This window comes from Lichenostomus cassidix, chromosome 1 (genome assembly GCF_008360975.1).
Source record: "Lichenostomus cassidix isolate B80296 chromosome 1, HeHo_3.0, whole genome shotgun sequence".
Classification (NCBI taxonomy): Eukaryota; Metazoa; Chordata; class Aves; order Passeriformes; family Meliphagidae; genus Lichenostomus; species Lichenostomus cassidix.
The window spans coordinates 47,784,020-47,806,899 of record NC_139479.1 but is presented as its reverse complement, the minus strand read 5'-3'; the positions used below and the strand labels follow the sequence as shown (position 1 = coordinate 47,806,899).

At 48.2% G+C, this 22,880-nt stretch overlaps 1 protein-coding gene across 1 annotated transcript; it reads right to left on the bottom strand.

Moving 5' to 3' along the window:
* Positions 1-11,979: 11,979 nt before the first annotated feature.
* POU4F1 (POU class 4 homeobox 1) lies at positions 11,980-14,480 on the bottom strand. Its single transcript, XM_085057963.1, has 2 exons — positions 14,027-14,480; positions 11,980-13,170 (listed from the first exon to the last, which is right to left on the bottom strand). Exons 1-2 carry the CDS (start codon positions 14,147-14,149, stop codon positions 12,121-12,123), a joined length of 1,173 nt encoding a protein of 390 aa, XP_084914089.1. The 5' UTR covers positions 14,150-14,480; the 3' UTR covers positions 11,980-12,120.
* Between the last annotated feature and the right edge of the window lie 8,400 nt (positions 14,481-22,880).

Here is a 22,880-nt window from a genome sequence, read left to right as displayed (position 1 = left end):
GGGTGAAAAACACCTCTGATTTGATTGCAGAAAGATGTGAACTCTGATCAAACTGCCGTATGCAAACACAGGCGTCCGCGGTTCATTTCCAGCCCATTCAAAGAGAATGGCTGGGGAGGGGGGTGGGGGGAAGGATTGTGTTAGGGATTTCGGTGTGAGATTGGGGTTTTTTCCCCTTCCCAGTGGAAAAGATGTTGAGGGTTCAGCATTCCTGTGAAAATCTGTCCACGGGTCCCAATCGCCTGTGAAACCAGGTTGGGCTGTAGCCTGCACAGCCACGACAGCGGAATTTTTACCACGCTGAATTTGCCCCCTCCCTCCTTTTCCCCTCCCTCTCTCCTTCCCCCCCTCCCGCCTCCCCACCCTACAGGTGTGTGTATCTAAGCGAGTTCCCCGGTCTGAGCGCTGCCAGCCGGCAGGGAGCAAGCCGGGTGCTGGAAAGCCTGCGTGAGCTGGGCGAAAGCGATGTTATTCTTGCTTCATTTCTTCAGTGCTTTGGAGCGTTACTTTTACTTGCTAATCACGAAGGGGCGCTTAAATAATTGAGAGTACGTTTAAGCATAAAGCAGTCAGTTTCTAATCTTTTCAGGGGAAAAGGGACTAATCTGCACCTGCTGTGAGAGCCCTTTTTTTATTTATTCTGTATATTACTTCCAGTCCAAGCTGGACCTGATGGCTCCAATTACAGTTGAGCCTTGCAGAATCCATATCCTCCCTTTCACAGACCTTTTCTCTTCTCTCCTCTTCTCCGCAGCAATAAACTTTTCCTTGGCAGAGAAGAGGGAGCGTGGTGATCTTAACAGACACCATTTAGCCGAGATTATAATTTATTTATTTTTTTAAGCGAAGCTCTTCAGAATTCCCAAGCTCTCCAAATTTGCCATCTTTCTATTGCCTCCACTGTTTCGTATGCATATCTGTAGAAAAGAGATGCACACATTGGCTGTCACGGTGATCTGGACTTCTTTTTTTAACAGGGGATAGTTCGAGAAGAGTGTTTTAAAGTAGATTTTCTCCTATTAAGCATTTGGAAAGCAATTGTTTAATAAGCCTTTCCTATACTACCTATTTTCCCTGCCGAGTTTTTACATTGGGTAGAGGCTTCTCAGAGTATTGCCAAAGTTAATTCCAGGTTTTTATCTCTCTAACCTACTTAGGATGCAAAAAGGAAAAAAAAAATCCCGTCAAATTAAAGTGAGTCCTCCTGTCTTGCCTTCTCCCAGCAAATAACTTGCAGCACCTAATAAATCCAGATGGAGTTCCTCATATAGCCCGGTGCAGAAATAATTATTGTCCTGGCTTGTTTCATGTCAGAGGCCTCTTTGGCTCATCTGTCATGAAACCAATTTCACTTTATTTACATCCATTTGCTAGTTTAATTACTGTGCTGATGAATAGCCTGAAGGAATTAAGTTACGAGTCTTTGGAAACCTAAAACGACAGATATATGGGTTACCTTTTAAATAGAGGAAGAAAATGATGGGTGGTGTGTGCACCAAAATTTAAAGGTAATAAGAGCCTTTTTGCTAGGTGGAAATGCAGAATCAACTGACACTCAGCCAGGGCATTTACCTCTGTCTTTACATAAAGTATTGCTTTGAAAGGCATTCATATTTTTGCAGTTTTAACGCAATCTGTGTTAAAACAAAGGTTCTGCAACATGGGTGCCAGCTGTAGATCTAAGCACAGATGCACTCATTATTTTTCCAGCCACCAAAAGGGGAAAGATGTTAGAAAATAAGTCAAAAGTAAGTCTTAAAGACTGACTTCAACATAACCTATGCTCTGTACCATATAATATATATCAATAGGGTTACTATCCCGTGTCTGCAACAGCAGAAATACTCTCAAGCGTGTCTTCCCTCTAACTTGCCTCTCTGTGATGCCCTGTACCAACAAAGGGAATTTCAACCAGTTGGAGGCTCTTGTGCTTTTTATATAAATCTGGAAAAAAACAGAGCTTATCCTTGTATTAGCTGTAGCCTGCATCCTTTCCTCTTCTTCGGGTGTTTTTCCATCATTTGCATCCCACACATGCGTGTCACTCGACCTTGAGATCAGGGGTACGGAACCTGCCCCATCCACCTGCATGGTCCCTGCTGCGGGATCCTGGCATGCCGAAATGATCCTGCCCTCCCCTCCTCCACCGCTCAGTAACTTTCCTGAGCCGTTTTCCTGAGCTGCTGCTTTTAAAATAATCTAGAATTCCAAAACTTTATGCAGCAGGTACTGAAGGAAAGATCAGTCTCTTTAATGCTCCCTCTCGTTCATCGTGAAAAGAAGAAAAAAAAAAAAACCCAACCAGAAATCCAGTGGTCTCGGAATTAGGTCGGGAGTGTAAATTGCCGGGGCTGTGCCCCAATGCGTCACCTACGGGCTGGCCAACGAGGCCCCGGAGGAGCCCGTTTGAGCACATTCGTTCTAACCCTGAAGAAAAAGTCCCCCCAAAACCCTGTCCTCCAAACAAAGAGTAGAAACCAGACCTGAGAGCCCGTGCATCTTCTCGGGGGCTGAGCCTGAAAGGTAGAAGTTTAGGTGGGCACGCTTTGAGGGCTGCATGAAAAATTCACGTACACAAGAGCTTTTACAACACTCTCCTACACAGACTGTTTCTTTTCCTTCTCCCGGTAATTTTGTGGATGCAGTACTTTTGTGGATCTCACGTGGGACAAAGCTTCCTTGAAGAAAGATGTGAGGCAATAGGTAATAGGGCAGACGTAAAATTGGTGAGGATGGCCAGAGCTCTGGCTGCCTGCGGGGGAGATGATGCTTGATTCGCTAGAAAAAGCCTTCTCCTCGGACACACCCTCCTCAAGGAGAAAGCTGAGGGGGCGAACAGGGACCCCCCTTGCCACAGAAGTTGAGCAACACTTTAAAACCAAATCCTTTGCCGGGGGAAACGTGACACATTCCCCCCTCCTGCCTCAAATATTGCTACCGACCGACCCGAGCTGGTTACACCGAGGGTATAAAAGAGCAGATCAAAAGAGAATTACAGCTGCCTATTCGAGGTACTTCGGGTCTTTATATCCGAGAGAAATGAAAGGAGAAAGTGTACAGCAACATAGGGTGGGGTATGAAAAGCTCCCTTCCCCCCCTCTCCCTCTCTTCCCTCTTCGCTCTCTCCCCCTTTGATTAATAGATCCATGTGGCTAACGGCCTGACATATGGTGTGCGAAGCAGCTTGAGATGGTACCTCGGGCATACCCTACGGCTATTAACATATTACAGGCTTCTGTGCAGCCACAGACGGACAGAGCGAGAGGCAGGCAGACAGACAGACAGCCTTCCCTCGCCCTGCGCCGCCCGCCGCGGCCCGACAGAGCTCTCCGTGGTGCTGAAGCGCCGCGGCTCCTCTCCTCTCCTCTCCGCTCCGCTCCGCTCCGCCCGCCGCTCCGCCTGCGCGCAGCCCGCCCGCGGCGTCTCCGCCGTGATAGAGTTCAAAAAGCAGGCGTGCACGCCCAGGCGGATTTGAAAGTCCTGAGCCGCTTTCAAACGAAGAGGTAGAAAGCAACATCGACATTACTCCTTGTACATAATCTGGGGATTTCTCTCCTTTTTTTTTTTTTTTTTTTTTTTCCAATTCTAGATGAAAAAAGATGTTGCTATGTATATAAATCCTTTACCACAGAGCACACAAAAGCTGCCTTCTGTGGAATCCGGTGGCATATACAATGCAGTGCCAACTTTCAGAACAGAAAAAACATTTCTGCAGATGATCCAAAAGTTAGGGAGCTGGCACATAACGCACCTGGCGGTGTGGGAGAGAGGTAATTCCCGGCTTTGGTGTTTGGAAGGAGGAATTATATTAGACAAAAAAGTGGCTTAGAATGCAGCGAAACCTGAGGTTTATTTAATCCATTTCAAGGGTTCTGACAGAAATATACATCACCCCCTGCACTTTGCCTTTTAGTCTCCTGTAGAAAACTGCCCCTACTCTTTTTAACTTTGCTCCGGCCGTTTTGTTGGGAAATAAATGCTAACACCAGATTAAACGTTTCAGGTGGCTTCATCTTCTGATTTCAGGAAAATAGTGTTAATAAGAAGCTTTGATGTTGTTTTACTTTCAGACTGTATGCCTTAAGGCAGAAAAGCGCATAAAGGTACCTGGGAAAGTAAATTGCCAGAAGCGAAGAGCACCCCCCCTTTCAAAATCCTGTAAGTACTCCTCTCTCTTACATCAAACCGACCCTATGCAGAGCAGCGCTAGCTGTTTGGAGATTTCCTGGCTTTCACAAATATCTCTTTCAATGCACACACGGCGACGTGTGCCCCTGTGTTTATGTGTGTGCACATTTCAGTATTAGCAGTTGCTAATGAAACTGGAGACATGGGGGAAAATACAAAAGGGTCATTGCCATAGTTGCTTTTTCATTAGAATTATTTTCTTTTTCCCTAATAACAATATAAAATCCCGCGGGGTAAAGCCTCCTAGAGATTTTCAGTGAGGAGTAAAGCCGATGCAACGTGAGTGGAGAACTGTAGACCTCCACCATGCTGAACCAGCCCAGAATAAAAGTTTCGTATCCTGTATGTACATTTGGGTGTTTCTTAGCTATTTCGCCAGTAGCCTCCTCTATTCTTTCGGGAGCCCAGCACATCAGCATCGCAAATTCCTCACACACAATCAATACATTTTGCATAACACGAGTCTCCCTCGCACGCTCTCTCCTTTTGCTCCCTCTCTCTTCGCCTCTCGTCGGTGGACAGGGTTTCTACACGGGGCTTTTCTTTTAAGAAATTAGCACCAACGATAGAGAGTCTCAAAAGCAAAACCTGCTTGCTCGCATCAGAAATTTCGCTGGAGCCCACCACAGCAACCTTTCAAGCATGCGGTTCGGTTTCAGACAGACACAGCTTGTCTCTCTCCAGTCTCTCCTCTCACCCCCTCCCCTCCTATTCCTCTTACAGCAGTGCTTTAATAAAGTCACATAAGTGATTGAAATTAACATAAATCATTATTAGTTATTAGGATTTGCTCTAAATTACTCTGTGAATATAACACCAAACCCCATCTGCCACTCCTGCTCTAGCAGCAATAGATTGCAGATAAAATAAATGTCCTTACCCCATTAGAATGTTCCTGTCTCTGTAGCCAAAAGCCAAACAAAAGCAATAAATACAGAGCTTTTTTTCTCTCCACTATTCAGCTGTGACTGTTTTCATCAGCTCTTCCTCTAGAAAAGCTCAATAGCTGCCTGAAAATATTGCATTTTATATCACCAAAGGGCGATTAATATTGCATTAACTGTATTTAACATTTTTTAAGCGCGAGTAATCTGAAATGAGTAAGTTTCTGTTACTAAATACAGGGGATGTCAGAGCTGGTGAAAACAGCTTAAAATATCTGTATAAACAGATTATTTGTTTCATACTTTGTATTTTTATAATGTTATGGTATAGTGTGCTCTGTTTGAAGTAGAAGAAGCCATGCTAATGGTCTGTTTAAAGTATTCTGACACTGTCTGGAGACATCCAAGTCTCTGCCTTCATTAAATGTTTATTGTCAACACTTCAGTGAAAAAAAAGTCTTGTGTAAGTGAATTTCCACTGCTGGATGCTGTCAACACTTTGTTTTATTCTGATCCGCGTGTACAAAAGTTTGTATACATTATGCTGAAGTGAAGAGAGGCAGAGATTTAGTGAGCTATAATTAGTTACCAAACAAACTTTTATTAGTAATTCAGTTTATATAATGACCATAATCAAGGGCTAAGCTATTTATACCGGCGCCTCATCTTTCCGCACAGCCCTTAAAAAGATGTGTTCATGTTGCCATGCTATCCTCTTATCAAGGAACACCTTTTTTAAAATAAAGGTGCAAAAACAAATTTAAAAAACCAAACCAAAAGCGTACACACAGATCTTACATCTTTCAGCTCTGCCTCACAATTTTAAATTGCTTTCTTCCACCCAGACAAGGGATGGAAAGCCCTCTCCGCAAGCCGGTGACTGAGCATGAGCTGTCCGTCTGCTCCTGCTGCTGGACCCGGGCTCGGGGAGGTTTGTTCCCCCACCCGGACCCGCCCCGTGCTCAGCCCGTGCGAGGGAGAGGGTCGGTCGGCATTTTCACCCAAGGAGGCACTTTGGAGTCTTTTATGACTCGCTCGTGAAAATCAGCGGGAAGTTACAATTTATCTTCAATGTACCAGGGCCGAGTATCTTTTTAAAAAAATACTAAATTAATTTTTATATAAGGCCTTTTAAATACTTCAGTCTTTAGAGTGATTAACTGATGTCTTACGATATCATTTTTTAAAGTAATTCCCCCTACCCCCGACTGCCTGATAAATTTTAATTTTATGTTTAAAAAAAAAGTGTGTTTAACCACTTTCCCCCCAAAGAGTTACAGGCGCTTTGGTACACTTAGGTAAGCAGGCTGAAGGAGTTAAAATGCAGTTCAAAGGAGGACGTCTGCTTTCCCAGAGGGGCTGTGACTCCAATTTGGGAAGCAGATTTTGCATGTGCAGCTGTCCCTGGACGACCAGCCACGGCGAGCTCCCGAGCGGGGCTTGGCTGGTGACACGGCCATAAATCCGCAGCCGCGCCGGGCTCCCTGGCCCCCTCTGCCCGCGGAAACACCGCGCTCAGTCCGCTTCAAAGTTGCTTCTTAAACCAGCAGGCGGAAAGGGACTCGGCGGGGGAGGGCGAGCATCCCGAGGCGCCTCCGCCCCCCGCGAAGGCAGGATGCGCGGTGGGAGCCCCGCACCGCCTGCCGCTGCCATCAGTGGTGCGGAAGCCAAGGCGGAAAGTGCGTGCCTGTGCCCGCGGGCGCTGCCTACCCTGCCCTGCCCTGCCCTGCCCTGCCCGGCCCTGCCCTGCCCGGCCCTGCCCGCCCCAGCCGCTGCCCGTCCGCCCGGCGGCGGGGCTCGGGCCCTCCGGTGCAGGCGCTCTCTCTGCTACTGCTGCTTCTTCAAAGATTTATATGTGACATCTTATTTTAAATTAACTTTTGAGCCCTGGGTTTCATTCATCCATCCACGCACCCACCCACCCGCCGCCTGCCTATCTATCTTGCTACGATGCGAAGAGACTCGCTTGCAGTTTTACCACCTCGGTCTCATCTCTGGGACCTATATATTCAGCTGACCTATATATTCATTCACTGCTTTTCTCCCAAACCGAGTCTCCTTCAGGTGCGAAGGGGTTGCAAGGGAGGAAAAAGAAAAAAGCTTTCCAAAAACGGAAGGGGGAAGGAGGGGAAGGGGGGAGCCGGGGAGTGGGGGGGGGCGTCGTGCAGCACGCCTCCCATCAAGCTGTCTTGACAACAATTACTAAAGTTTTTAATTAGCCTCTTGTTATAATTCATTTTATTAATTTTCTAAATCTCAGCCCATGAATTATTAACGGCGGCCCCGTAATTGTGTTTGCAGCGGCGCACGTGATGGCGGCAGCCCCGCCGCGCCGCGGCTCTCCCCGCGTGGGTCCCCTCCGCGCCCCGGCTGGGGAAGGGGCCCGGGCGGCGCTGGGCCCCGCTATTTTATCAACCCTTAAATAACATAATTACCGATAATCAGACCCTCGGCTGGCAGGTGGAAACAGGTTCCCAAGCGGATTAGAATTCTGCTGCTGATCTTTTAAAAATCAATTAGGCTTGCCTCCGCTTTGGAATCAGCAGGTAAATATAATAAAGCTTAAAAAAAAATAGCGCCGGCTGAAAAGCGAGATATAAATAACTGGAGGGATTTAAAATCGTTTGGGAAATGCCAGAATAACACAGGGCACCACCGGCGCTATCAAGCTTTATGCGCTCGAGTCCGTCAGAGTTAAAATAATTATCTTTCGACAAATCTATTTCTCTTCGGAGGAAAGGGGGAACACGGGGAGGCGGGGAGGGAGGCACATAAACCATAAAGTCAGTGCTGTAGGACACTTCATTCTCCTTCTGGGGAGCCTTTTTACTTGTTGAACCAGGACCGAATTAGTCTTAATATCACAGGAGAGTAAAAATCAATACGACCGTGGCAGTGGGTGTCTGTTACTCACTTATGATGGCCTAATCTAAGTTGAAAGCAAGTGCAGAGCAAGTGTTAGGCAGAAATTCCGCGAGCCAAACCGCGTCTAGCGGACTTAGGACTGGAAAATCACACTGGGAAAGCGGCGAGATTCTTTGGTTATGAAGAAAAAAGCCATTTAAGGGATGACAGCACGGAAACGTTCCCGGCCAGGGGCAGAGACTGGAGTGCAGGAGTCGTCAGAGGTGGCAGCCGCCACCCCGCAGCGGTCTCGGCCCCTGGCACATGGGGAGTGGGGGGCATATCTGTATTTTTTTGGTCACAAATGGCTCTTCTGTATGCAAGAGGCTGCATACTGTTGGGGAATAAATGCGAACACATGTTCTGCCCCTTCGTCTTTTATCTTACTTTTTTTCCTCTGATGCAAAAGTTTTAAAAGTCCTTAGATTAAACTTTATAAACTCTTTTCTTTTCCTTCCTTCCTTCCTTCCTTCCTTCCTTCCTTCCTTCCTTCCTTCCTTCCTTCCTTCCTTCCTTCCTTCCTTCCTTCCTTCCTTCCTTCCTTCCTTCCTTCCTTCCTTCCTTCCCTCTCTCTTCCCCTCTATTTTCTTTCTTTCAATATTTTTAATGAGGCATTTATTAAAAAGGCCTCGCCAGCGTTTTGTGGTTTTATGAACTATTCAGATTCATCTGACGGAAAGCAGGACGTTTTGGTTTTGCACAGTTTCCTACCATAAAAAATAGGAAACTCTGCAAAGCTTTTATTTTCACCATCTGTTTTATTAACATATTTGGTTTTTTCTTTGTACTCGATAAGGATTGTACTTATTACAAAACAAACTCCTCAGCTTTCCAGTACATACATCGGTCATTGCTGAATGATACAAATGTGGTATCACTTTTAACCTTTCAATCGTTTGGGGCAGATGAAAAAGAGAACCCAACATTTGTAATTATTTTTATTTGTTCATTCCTGACTCTCCAAAAAAATGATATCCGGTAATACTTTTCTATAAAATAATATTTTTACAAATGCATTTATTAAAAATTCTGATGACATTTCAAGTTAATAACAACAGAAACAAGTCAATTTCCGGTGGACGAGATCTACGATTTTTTTTAAAAATACCTTTAGTGCTTATTTTTTAACATCAACAGTTGTTTAAAATCACAGCTTTTTTGAACGTATTATTCTTTTCTAAACATCACGTGTCTTGGTTCACAGATTTACCGGCAAAATTAAAAAGATTTGGCTAAAATATGTCTACAGAAGAAATAATCCCAGCTATTAAGTAACTTTTTACATTTGGCATCTGATCTAGTCACAGGTCATCAGAAAATAGAAAGAGGCTCTTTGATCACTTGAAGCAGTAGGTGGCATCCTATACGTTCCTAATGAACAATTGCATTCACAACATAAGGAGAGATCAGTTTAGGATTTTCATATTTATTAACCCAAAATAAAAATAAAGTATCTTGTTACATAATTAAGTGCAATTAGGCCAGTCAGAACAACATATAAACCTGAAACCACCCAAGCTTTTCTTCTTTATACATATTTTGTAGGTGCATAATCCTTTCCAGCACACTGAAAAGAAATACTTCAGAAGTCCTTCTTAAAATTTTACTTTGATTTATATTCTGCAGTTATAGAATAAACTTCAAGAAACACACGCAGCTAATATATAGTTAATTTTATTCGGAGCACCGATTTTCACATAAGAGCTATCTCAAAGTAATGATTTCTGGATTTAGCAGAAAAATACATCTCTCACTATTTTCTTTTTGGTAGAATTAGTCTTATCGTCTAACGGCCATACCTTGAATTTACCAGCCGTGTCTCGGAAATATTTTTCTTTTCTTTTTTTTAAATGCACCCAATAATAATAATAACTATTCTGTTTTCACGTTTGTTTTATTTGTAAGTATGCTGGGACACATCTCCCTGTTGTATTTTGGCGTACAGAAATATTTCTGATAGAAATTAAAGTAATAGAGTAAGGACACAACCAAGGAGAAAGCTCAGCAAACATACATGGACAGGTAGATTATTCAGTGAGACATTTCAGGATCCACACGTGGTTGCAGTTTGTAACCTTTTTTGTTGTTGTTGTTGTTGTTTTGTGCATTAAAGAAAATATTTACAATCGTCTTTCTTATCTTTTTTTTTCCTCTTTTTTTTTTCTTTTTTTTTCCTCTTTTAAATCTAAATACAAGAACGTGACAAGAACGTTTGTGTTTCCGGTGAAAACAGGCAGTTAAACTGTGAAATTACACCATCCACAAAAGATTCTACCAGAAGCTAGTCTATTTAGTGCTCAGTTTCAAAATGCATAGAATGTTTGCGCTGCAAACAATGATACACAAAATAATAATAATAATAATATTAATAATAAAATAAATAGATAAATAAATAGATAAATAAATAATATCGAGACTTTATCACGGATCTTTCTATGCCTTTTCCCCCCTCTTTTCTTTTCCTTTTCTTTTTTACTTTTTTTTTTTCCCCCCCCAGGTCATGTCATGCATAATTTCTGTCTACTGTTTGTTTTGATTTAAACAGAATGGAATTTTCTTTTCAGAAATTCTTTTTCACTTGAAAACCTCAGCAGTGTCTCGGCAAGAGCCAGAGTCAGAGATGGCTTCTGCACGTCGCTGCCCTTTTTACCTAACAAGCCCTGATAATTTTGTTTGTTTGTTTGTTTTCAATCCGCTAGACATGTAACGCACCTTGACGATTATTAGCAATACCAGAATCGTTATTACGAAATAACATCACCGCTTCCAATCCAGGAGACTGTGATAGTGCAAATTGAACCCCACACATCCCTCCCAAAAGCCATCCTCTACACAACGTTTATTATTTACAATAAACGACTTTTAAGCCCAAGTGGATTTTTGTCGTGTGTTTGTTCCCACCATGCACACCCCTCAGAAACAAATGTCATTTCAAACCCATCACCGGTGATTTCTTTTGCCTACCGGGTGCAATAACCTCCATCCCTAGGAGGAAACCAAGGGAGGACCTCAACCTAAATCCAGCAGATTTGGTGGGGATGCCGGGGGGCACAGGGTTGGGAGCAGCGGGGCGGGAGGGAGGAGAAAGAACATAGTTAACCACGAGCCCTAATGAGTCTGAGCATAATCTTTTGGAGAGGATCCCCGCTCTGGCAGGTTTGGCATCTGCCTCCAGATGCATCTCTGCAGAGAGGGACCGGTCTTTGGACACAGCTGGAAACGCAAATCACGCAGGCGAGGGAGGAGAAACAAAGGGGTTGAGGAGTAACTTTTTTTTTCCTTGAGCTAGCTAGGATTATTGAGGCAACAACGGAGAGGAAAGGGACTGCTCCCTAGCCTCGGGGGGACCGCTCCTCCGGTCCCGGCCCTTGCCCCGCTCGCACCGCACCCCCGGCACAGACAAGACCCATCGCCAAAGCCTCGCACAAAACCGCGCTCGAGGTTCGAGGAAATCAAAAAAGACAACAGGAAAACAAAACAAAACACAAAACAAAAAAACCTATAAAGACCAAAACAAACAAATAAAAAACCCAGACCCAAGCCAACCAAAGAAAAAGTTCCCCCGCACTAAACCACCGCTGTCCTCATTCACTACCCAGCCAGGGAAAAGAAAGAAAAGCAGAAAGTAATGAAAAGAGACCCAAACCAAACGTAGCATCATCATCACCGACAGTTTTGCCTTCCGGATTTGTTGGTCGGTTTTGTTTTCCTTCGGAAAGCTGTGACTTAGGTTTCTCGGTTTGTGGTTGTTGCTGTCACGGTATTTATTGGTGTGTGTCTGTGTGTGTTTACGCTTTAAGTTGCTCTTTCTCCCTCTTTCTGTCGGGGGGTGGGGGGCAGAGAGGGGATAGGGTCGGAGAAGTGACCCCCATGGGCTTCTAGAGCGTTTTTACCTCCTCTCTGTTCCTTCTTCTCGTTGGCGTCCCGGTGTCTTTTTTGTTTTAATAATTGATAGCGCACCCACCCCACACGCACGTCCCCCCCTCTCCCCGAGTAGTTCGCGTTTAATTTCTACATCGTCCCTTGGTCCCCAGGAGCCTCCCACGGCGTCTCAGGCGACGGTGGCGGTGCGTGGGCGTCCCCCGGTGCCCCGGCCCGGCCCCCCCGGTGCCCCCGGAGCCGGGGCCGCCCCTCCCGCCCGCCCCTAGTAGGTGGCGGAAAATTTCATCCGTTTCTGCTTCTGTCTCTGGTTGCAAAACCAAACCCGCACCACGTTCTTTTTGAGGTCCAATTTCTCGGCGATGGCGGCGATCTTCTCGGAGGAGGGCCGGGGCTGGACGGCGAAGTACGCCTCCAGCGAGCGCTTCTCCGGGGCGGCGATGGAAGTCCGCTTGCGCTTCTTCTCGCCCCCGTTGAAGAGCTCGGGCTTGTTCATTTTTTCCCGCTGGGCTCCCTCGGCCTCCTCCAGCCAGGCCTGCAGGATGGGCTTGAGGGCGATCATGTTGTTGTGGGAGAGGGTGAGGGACTCGAAGCGGCAGATGGTGCTCTGGCTGAGGGAGCCCACCCCCGGGATCTTCAGGTTGGCCAGCGCCGAGCCCACGTCGGCCTGGGTGACCCCCAGCTTGATGCGGCGCTGCTTGAAGCGCTCGGCGAAGGCCTCCAGCTCTCGCGGGTCCGTGTCCGAGTCGCAGATGGAGGCCAGGCCGGCCGCCCCCACCACCGCCGCCGCCGAGGCCACCTGCCCCGCGGCGCCGTGGTGCGCGGCCACCAGCCCCGGGTGCGGCAGCCCCGACGGCATGTTCATGGCGGCCGGGTGCGAGAGGTGGCCCAGGCCGTGCATGTGCGAGTGCGGGTGGGCCGAGGTGGAGATGAGGCCGCCGCCGCCCCCGCCGCTGCCGCCGCCGCCCCCGCCGCCGCCGGCCCCGCCGCCGCCGCCGCCCGCCCCGTCGTGGCCGCCGCCGCCGCCGCCTCCGCCGCCTCCTCCGCCGGGCATGAGCGCCAGGGAGGGGGAGGTGATGTGGTCGAGGAGGTCGCCGGGCTCCAGCGCCTGGTGATGATGGTGGTGGTGGTGGTGGTGGTGCGCCAGGGGCACGGTGGAGGTGGAGGTGCAGGGCACGCTGTTCATGGTGTGGTACGTGGCGTCGGGCTTGAACGGGTGGCTCTTGCCCTGCGAGACGGCGATGTCGACGGCGGCCAGAGCCTCGGCCCGCGCCAGCAGGGTCTCATCGAGGCTGGCGAAGATATTGCTCTGCAGCTGCAGGAGACACAAAACAGAGCGGGGTGCGGGGAGAGGAGGGCAAGGGGGCAGAGAGGGGGCAAAGTGCGGAGGGGGAAGGGGACAGGCGGGGGACAGCGTGGGGTTGAGGGAGCGCCGTGGAAAAGGAGGGGGGGAAAGTCGAGGGAGGGGAGAGAGAGGTGGGCAAAGTTGGGGTGACGGCCGGGGAGCAGGCAGTAGGATCGGCGTGTAAGGAGTACGGGATCGGGGGGAAGAGCCAAGAGATCGGGGGAAGCGTGGTATAGCAGGCGACAGCCCGGGGAAGTGAAGGGAAACAGGGGATGGGGTAGAATAATGGCGAGGGGGAGGGAGGGGGAAGAAGCGAGGAGAGGGAGCAAAACAGGAAAAGAAGCGAAGAGTAGAAAGGTAAGGAAGCAAGGGGGAATCGGAAAAGGAGAGAAAGAAGGAGTGAAGGGAACAAATAAATTAATAAATTAAAAGGGGGAGAATTGAACGAAGGGAGAAGAGAAAGGAGGAGAAGAAATGGATCTGTAACTCTCAGCTGGGGAATTGTGTCAAACACAAGAGCACATAAAACGCATTCCTTTTCAGAGGCCGAGTCATAAAAATTAATACAGAAAGTGGATGAAGTCGGAGACTCGTGTGAACACCGCTTTCAAAAAAGATCACAGGCGCTCAGATGATTGCAGAGGAAGACATGAAAAAAACATTAAGCGCCGCTTGTCAAAATGTGCCTCGCAGCGGTTTTTTTATTAATGCACATACACATACATGCAGTATACAGAAAAGAGAGAGAGAGAGAAAGAAAGAAAAGTGTGTGCGTGTGTGTAAGGGAGAGAAAGAAAGAAGAGAGCTGCAGCTGTCTGTCCCTTACCGGTGGAGTTGGTAGACATGCTCTTCTTATTGCTTCCGAGCTGGAGTGTAGAGAGGGGTATTTATGCTCAGGTAGGGTGGGATGCATGGCAAAATGAGGCTGTTTGCTGTTCATGGACATCATCTTGAAGGCTTGGCATGTAAATCCACAAACACTCCTAAAGTCGGGGGAAAAGTGCTCTCCGGGCTCTCTCCTCCCGCCGGGGGAAGCCGCTGACAGCGGCGGGTGGCGGTGGTGGAGCCGGTGGTGGCGGCGGTGCCGCAGCGGACCCTGCCCCCGCCGCCGCCGCTGCCGCGGTGGCCGAGGCTGGGCTGGGTAGGCGAGCGGGCGGCAAGGCTCCCTCCGGCCCCCGCCGTCTCCCTGGCTCCCTCCCTCCCTCACTCAGTCCTCTGCCTGCCGCTGCCCGGCGCCGGGCGCGCTGCGCTGCGCTCTGCCCGCACCTGAGCCCCGCATCCCGTGGCTACCGCCGGGCGGGCTCTCGCGAGAGCGCGGCGGCTCCGGCTTTGACAGACATCAGCTGTCTCCCCCCCTTCCTCCTCCTCCCCCTCCTCCTCCTCCTCCTTTTCCTCCTCCTCCTCCTTTTCCTCCCGCCGCCCCCGGTCCTTGCCTCCCCGCGCCTTGTTGCATCTCCCGCAGCCCTCGCCCGTCTCGCCGGGGCGGCGGCGGCGGGGCCACTCTTATAGCGAGCGGCACCGAGCACCGGGCGGCTGCGGCACCTGTGGCTGCCACACGTGCGCGCTGCGCGGCCGCCAGCGCGGCCCGGGGCGCCCCGATGGGGCGGGGATGGGCGGGGTGCGGGGCTGGGCGCCCCTTCCCTGCCCTCCGAGCGGCGGAGGGAACCGGCCCGGCCCTCGACACTGAAGCACAAAGGTGCGCTGACCCTCCGCGCCGCGGAGCCCCGCCACAGAAAAGGGGCATCCTCCGGCCGCTCCCCGGTCCTGCCGCGAATTACACACCTACTCCTGGAGAAGACCTGCGGCAGCAGACATTTGATTAAACCACTCAGAGGCTATTGTTTTCCCTGTAATTTAATTTTACCCCACCCCGTGTAGTTTTATTGCACGTTTTGCTGTGCCAGGCGCAGCGGGTGACAGCCACTGCGCCCACGCGGGGCGTGTGTGCGTGTGCGCTCTGCACGGACAGCGCCGCGGAGGTGAGACTGCATCTCCTCCTGCTGCCCAGCCCCAACTCCTGCTCCGTGGGAAAACCCAAGTTGCACTGGCGTGGCCTGAAGCAGAAAATAATCACAAAGAGAATTCTTTTTTTCTCTTTTTTTCTCTTTCTTTCTCTCTTTTTCTTTTTCTTTCTTTCTTTCTTTCTTTCTTTCTTTCTTTCTTTCTTTCTTTCTTTCTTTCTTTCTTTCTTTCTTTCTTTCTTTCTTTCTTTCTTTCTTTCTTTCTTTCTTTCTTTCTTTCTCTCTTTCTCTCTTTCTTTCTTTCTTTCTTTCTTCCTTTCTTTCTTTCTTTCTTCCTTTCTTTCTTTCTTTCTTCCTTTCTTCCTTTCTTTCTTCCTTCCTTCCTTCCTTCCTTCCTTCCTTCCTTCCTTCCTTCCTTCCTTCCTTCCTTCCTTCCTTCCTTCCTTCCGTCCTTCCTTCCTTCCTTCCTTCCTTCCTTCCTTCCTTCCTTCCTTCCTTCCTTCCTTCCTTCCTTCCTTCCTTCCTTCCTTCCTTCCTTCCTTCCTTCCTTCCTTCCTTCCTTCCTTCCTTCCTTCCCTGTTTCTTACTCTTATTTCCCTACCTTTTCTGTGCTTTATCTTTAGAGTACTCTTGCCTTTGAATCAAACAGTTAGGGAGTGACACTGTTGGTATTATGAGTGATTCGGGATTTCTGTCCCGTTTTAAAGTAGATTCTGTTTTTTCTTCTAGTTGCTTATGAAGTCAGAGGCAAAACTGTGGAAGGAGTGAATCTGCTACTGTGCCTGTGAGATTAGTACGAATCCTTAGCGAACGGCCCAAGGTGAATCCTGTCCCCTGGGGCGCTCTGGAGCCGTCCCTCGGTGACCGACCAGATGCTGCCTTGTTTGTTTCAGCAGGGCTGCAGGCAAGCAGGCAGCGGGGAGAGGCAGCGGGGTGTTTGGATCAGGGATGCGACAGCCTGGGAGTGCATCGGAATTGTTCTGTTTCTCCTGAACTCCTCTTATTTATGCACACAAACACAGCCGAAAGGTCACGCAGGAAAACACACACACACACACGCACACACAGCACACACCACAACCCCAAGTGAAATCCACATTTGTCTTCATAAGCCTTTCCCTAGCTCTCCAGCCAGTCCAGGAGGAAGGAGGCAACGTCTGCCAATTACTTGTGCGAGAGAAAGCCAGATCTCCATCCATTACCGTGTCTCCTGGGGTGGCGGAATGCAACTTCATCTCTGAAGGGGGTGAACTTGAAACTGGGTTTGGGTTTTCCTTATTTATCGAAATCATTGTCTCAGAATCCACAAAATTATGTGTATTTATTGACTTTTTTTTTTTTTTTTAAAGCCATGAGTTATTATAGCTACTTCTCAGCTACCATGGCTTGTAAAGAAAAACCCTCCTGAGGAAGGGATGGGGAGGACTAGGGAAGTGGGTGACAACACCGTTTTTCGCCAAAGTTGCTGAAAAGCGCCCAGCTCCAGGAGCAAGGCCGGAGCTGAGCAGGCTGCTGTTCCCGACTATGGCGAGATCCAGCCCACAGCCGCGGTGCTCCTGAGCTGAGCCCGGCGGGGCAGGGAGACGGAGAACCAGGATCACCTCCTCGTCCGGTGCAGGAAGGCGTGGGATACTGCTCCGCCTGGGATGCATGGGTGCTTACCAGTGCGTCTTTGCGAGAATCTTGCTTTGCAGGATGCTGTCAAGAAAAGTTCATCAGGTTTCCCTAAGGTAAACGATGAGAGAAGGGAAAATTGTGCAGGCGGTGACAAAGACGGCCGAGAGGAGGATTTCTAGGCTAAGCGGTGACCTGCCTTCCTGCCCACATACCACCGGACACTTGCTTTGCCTCTGCGGCCGGGTCTTTAACCTCTGTGCTGGCAGGAGCTGAGTCGGGGCAGCCAGGGCGGGCAGCCACCAGAGGAATGGGAACATACGGCAATGGCAGGTGCTGCTGGGCGAGAGCTTCTCCATGGCCAGAGGAACATCAACCCTCACTAGTACTTTTAAAAACACCCCTTCTGTCCACTGGCTTATTTTCCGAGGCCAGAAAGGCAGAGAATTCAGCCCTTCTTCCACCTTCGTTCCCAGCGCCAGCCGGAGGCTGAGGAGGTGAGGACCTTTAGAAGTTCTAAGGGTCCCAATCTCCAAGGAGCCTTCTGAACGCTGGGATGGGGGTGGGCATGCAGCTTGCCCATATGCATCCTGCTGGATTCTCCTCGGGGGTGAAGCAGTCCCGCCCGGCTGGAGACACACCCCCTGCCGGGGACTCCTCGCTCCATCATTGAAACCGCCCGAGGGACAGGCGTGACGGCGTGCGGGGGAGCAAAGCCTCCGGACCCCGGGGAGGAGACGAGCTACTGCCGGCTCCTGGGGCAGCGCTGCCAGCCCCCGCCCGCTCCCCGCTGCTTCTCCGGAGGCAGAAGCCTCCATAGGGAATTGCAGCCAAGTCTTACCTCTGACTGGTCTTTCAGGAGAGGGAAGGACAAGAAGGTTTTTTTTGAGCACCGTTAGGTCTGTCACTTATCAAGTCCCGGAGGAAAAACTTTTCTTCGCAGTCCTTGGGACTTTTTTTTTTTTTTTAAAGCAAAACCACTAACTTTACGCTAACTTTTAAAGCAAAGCTAAAAATTACAGGCTGAGCGTAACTCCCGCTCCTGCGGTGCTGCAGCCTGTCCCGGCGCCGCCACTGCCCTGCTGCTTCCCTTCGCCACACCGAGAGCAGGCTCTGCTGCCCGAGGGGGTTCCCCGGGGCCAGCAGGGAAGCAGCACCCCTTGTCACCAGCCCCGGCGGCCCCCCTATCCCCGCCGCACACTGCCAGCTCCCCGGGCAGTTGGCTTGAACCACGCTCAGAATCGCGCGGGCCTGGTAATAGATTTTATCTTAATGTTCGCCGTTATTTCTATTCCTCGTGGGTACGTCCAGCCTCATGAATACTGATGGCAATAAACTCGCAGGCTTTGAGGAGCGAGTTCACTGGCGACACGACCATGCTGTAGCCCTACGTTTATGGCCCGAGATGCTCAATAAAGCAAGGGAGGCATACATACATACATACATACATACATATATAAACTTGTGTCCCGTAGTTTTCTCGGGCTTCAAGTGCAAGAAATAGGCAGAATTCCTTAATTGACTGAACTGCCTATCTCGAGAAGGCAATAAAGTAACCCCTTATTCCCACAGTGAAACGATTTATAAATTAATTACTGTAACCCATTGTATTTGATTTCTCTTTTTAGGATTCCCCAAAGATGAATATACTAAAGCTTATGATACTAACCATTAACGTCTGAACACAGTTTGCTATATATCCCGACTTAAAACAAAAATTGCTAATGTGGATCTCACCGCTCACTCTAAACCTTCTGGATATTTTCATTTCAGCAAATGTTAGCTTTACATTTTGCAGTCGCGGTACTTGTCCTACCCTGAGTGTCACTGGGAGCAGTGAGAGAAAACCTACAGTACAAGTGTTGTTTGGTGAAGTTCAGTGAAATTCAATATCTCATTTAAAGTAAAAGCTATTTTCCTTTTAGATGCTCAAAATTAACCTTCAGAAGGAAAAAAAAAAAACAAAACCCCCAACAAAACACAACCAACCCTTTGGGTGAATGCACAAAAAGTATTTCCTTGTCCTAATGAGGACTTTCCTTACATCAGCAAAGACCTGCTAATTACTGATGTACAAGCCGCAATAATTGCTTTTGCAGCCAAAGTGTAGAATGTTGTCATATTAAAAATTGAAATGCTTGATGGTGATTTAAGTCCCAAGGTAGTTCACAACGTCCCCTTTCGGGAAAGGATGGAGATCGGAGCAGCTAGACAGAGGTCCGGTGGAAAACACTGCAGCTCCTGTTGGTAGTAAAGTTTCTCGCTCTTTCTTTAAAGTGATGCGGAGGAATCAAAAAGCACACCGAGGAGCCCCTCCAGCAAAACACCTCCCAGACCCTGCTCCCTTCCACCCCAGCTCCGCGGGCAAACGGGCTGCTGCCTTTTACTCGCGTCCACCACCGCCCGCGCTGCAAGGACACCACGTTCCCACGGGGTAGCCGGAAAACGCAGCCTTCCTCCCCCCGAGAGAGGCAGAAGAGGGCTCCGAGGGGGCAGGGGTCGCTCGCCAGGCGCGTCTCACCGCGCTCCGGGGTCCGCTCGGCTGCCCAAACAGGGAGCGGAGCGCTCGGCTCCCCCCGCCCCCCGCGCGAATCAAAGCACCTTCCGAGGGGCTGGGAAGTAGTTGCCTTGTCATGTAACACATTGCCCTGATTTATTATAAAATTTTAACGAAATCATGCATATTTTAACAGCCTTTAATCACTGCATGAAAATTTAATTCATGAACTGTAGCGCGTTTAAATAAATGAAGTGTTAATTCATTAGGATTAATTAATTTGTTAAAGGATTGTGTGCAAGGTTAAGGTGGAAGAAAAACTCTTTGTTAGTTTCGAGTCTTAATCACCGGGTTTTGTTAACAGTGAAGGTGGGGGAAAAAACCTCAATGAGGGTTTGTGTGGGGCGGGGGAGCCCCGGGAGGGCAGCACCGGGAGAGGAGCGAGCCCGCAGCCCACGGAGAGGGGACACCCCGGCCTTTTTTCCGAGCTGGGGACCGTAATCCTGGCCGAGCAGGTGGAGGTCGAGCCCCGGGCGGGAAGGGATGGAGTAGACTCATCCCTACGACACTCTGAGCAGGGCATACGGGCTCCGTGCCGCTTTCCTGGCTGGCAGCCAGCGCCTACACTTCTCTCCCCAAAATCTGGAGGCAGCTCCAAGGCTGCCAGGATAAAAATAAGCATCCCTGACACCGTTTTCTGTGAGATCCGGGTGGCCGTGGAGCCACTCAGCCCTGCAGCTGGTCCCCACTGCTTTCCCAGGCATGCACTCAGGAAAGGGACAGGGACTCTTCTCATCCGTGCCCAGTCCTTGGGTTCCCCCAACACATTCTGCCCTTGAAATGGGCACCCCATGGCCCCTGGAGCACCAGGCAGGAGTAGCTTGGTTATTTGTCTGCTAAGCTTCTCTGAAAACCAGCAGACAGCACCCACACAGCCTGTAAGAGCTTTTAGGGAGGAGATAATGCTTTCTACTGAGAAAAGCTGAAAAAGAATACTCAACTTCATTTGTTTTACAGCCCAGTTTCATACTCTGCTGCTTTCTCTCACTACATTCATGGCTATCAAAGCATACACAAGCTTTCCCCTACGCCAGCTGTGCTTTTCCCTCCACCCTTCAGCTAATGAAGATGGCTTTTCCAGTTAGAGCTGAGGGACACTGAGGCAACAACTCAACATTGGGCCACAAAGGCAGGATAGACAGGCCACCCCTTTGGGCCAGAGCTGACAAGCAGGTGGCTTGTCACAGCAGTAAAAGACTGTTGCAAGGGATCAAGGCACAGGAAGGGCTGGAGCTGGATTAGTAGCCAGAGGGGCTATCCTTGGAATAATGATGAACCCACACATTAAGTTACCTCAGAGCTGCTTTTCCCCAGTCCAAACCTGGGAAGGAAGAAGTGTAGAAGCCTTAGTCTCTTTGATGGGGATGGTCTTATGCCAAAAAATAGCAAGGAAGTGGCATCCACAGTTTGCAGAACTTTAACCACAACCACAGCACAAAAGAGGTGTGTAAGGACTGTATTTCAAGCCTACAATTGCTGGGAGTCAGAGGCATGACTTGGATGCTGTGCAAGAATTAGGATCAGAATCAAGTACATTATTAGGTGAGGAAAACTGTTGTGAAATAAAGATTGAAGGATGGGAGACCAAGTTAGCAAATCTTGTATTACATATACAAGCTATGCGTTGTCCCCCTTGCACCCTTTTTAAAGGTACTTCAAGAAGAAACAAGACAGTAAATTTAAAGCTAAGTACAGCCCCAGCCAGTATCTGGTGCTGATAGGCAGAGTTATTCTGGTAGCCCCTCACCTTCCTCACCTGAAGAAGTGATACCAACCAGAAATGAATTCTCACAAGGCCTTTAGGGAATGATGAATAAGCACTTGCCAGACTTCATTTGGTAAAACTGTGGATACTTAAGTAAAAACCTAACTGTGGCACTCCTCCTCTTACATATAACCCAGATTTCACTAGCACTTAGGCTAGTGACTAAGGCTGGTAGCAAACTCCCTTTCCTGAGCTACTTATAGTCCTGGAGAGCATTCTCTTGTGTTAAAATCTGCAAATTGCCTTGTATTTAGTACAGTAGGCATTATTAGATGAAGTCAAATTTTTATGAGCTATTAAATATCATTATACATCATAGATCTCATCTGTACATCACTTTGAAATGTCTATTGCCTTAATAAAAATTCTAATAGTAAAGTTTTAGATCTTGTGTATTCCAGTTCTGCATCACCACGTAACTAGGTAAGTACCATCAAAAATTAACAGCAATGAGCTCTCCTTTAGGCCGTTTTATCAAGTGCAAGAAGTGATTAGGGAAGCACAGCATCAACAGAACACAGCCTGCAGAACTGAAATCCCACATATGACTGAGAAATTTATAGGTGAAGAAATCCCAATCATTACATATAGCTGCAACTTTTGAATTGATATTGCATTGATCACACTACCAAGTCAAGCCTTTTCAGCCAAGAGGAATGCAACTTTTTTAACCTTAGGCTTGGCTCTTCTATCCACTCAAACTGCAAGACACATACGGTCAAAACATCTGTCTTGAAAAGCAAGTCTGTATGTGGTGTTCCTGCTCAAAGGACAAGTAACGTGAAGAAAAACTCCCATGTTTTCCTCTATTCTAGTTTGATTTCAGGCATGATACCAGCTGTATCCATGCTTCTGTAACTGGAAGAGAAACATGAAAAATCAGAGTATAAAATGAAGTCCATAAATCTGCTCCCCCCTTCCCACAATGAAACAAGTCCACATCATACAACAACCAGTTACTGTGTTTGCAATTGCTCTGCAACACAAGGATGTTTTCATAAAGTGTCTCTTCTCCCAAAGAGTTGTAGCAAGGCAGTGTTTTTTGACTTTTAGTAAAACTAGTCAAATCAAGTAACACATCAGTTCCAGATGGTTTGAAAGCTCTCTAATTTCTGAAAAATAAACTTGAACAACTAGATTTTTCTGTGAAAATTAAATCTCAGGTGGTATATTGAAAGTAGTTCATGAAAGCACTATGCCATCCTGCCTGTAACCACAAAAGGGACTTTGCATGTATGGCTTAAATGATGATTTTTTGGTAAAGCTCAAAAAAGGGAAGTCCCAGTTCAGGACAAACACACAATTGCACAAATGCATGTTTACACTTCAATGTTAAATGTAGTTCTTGCTCAAACAGCTCACAGAACTTAACTCTACAAAAGATGAGCCAGTCTATTGAAATTTTCCAAGTGGCTATCACTCCTTCCAAAGGGACAGAAGGCAGCATATGGATTTTTCATATCATAGATATTGATGAAGCGAGGACGTCTGATTCTAAGAAATGCCATCAGAGGCTTATACAGAAAGAAAAAGATCTGCATCTTGTAATTAAATATGGCCTTAAAAAACCTTAAAACACAATAATGCAAAGAAACCAATTTTGCTCTGCTGCTTAATTAGGTCTCCTGCCTGTAGCAGGCCATCACATTATGTTGACCTATGCAATACTTTATGGAAGAGTCACCTCCAGAGAGGCTGAAAACCATTTCCATCAACTGTATCGATGCTGACACTGGAATGGTAGTATGTCTAACAAGGAGGAGGAAGGGAGATTTTTTTTTTT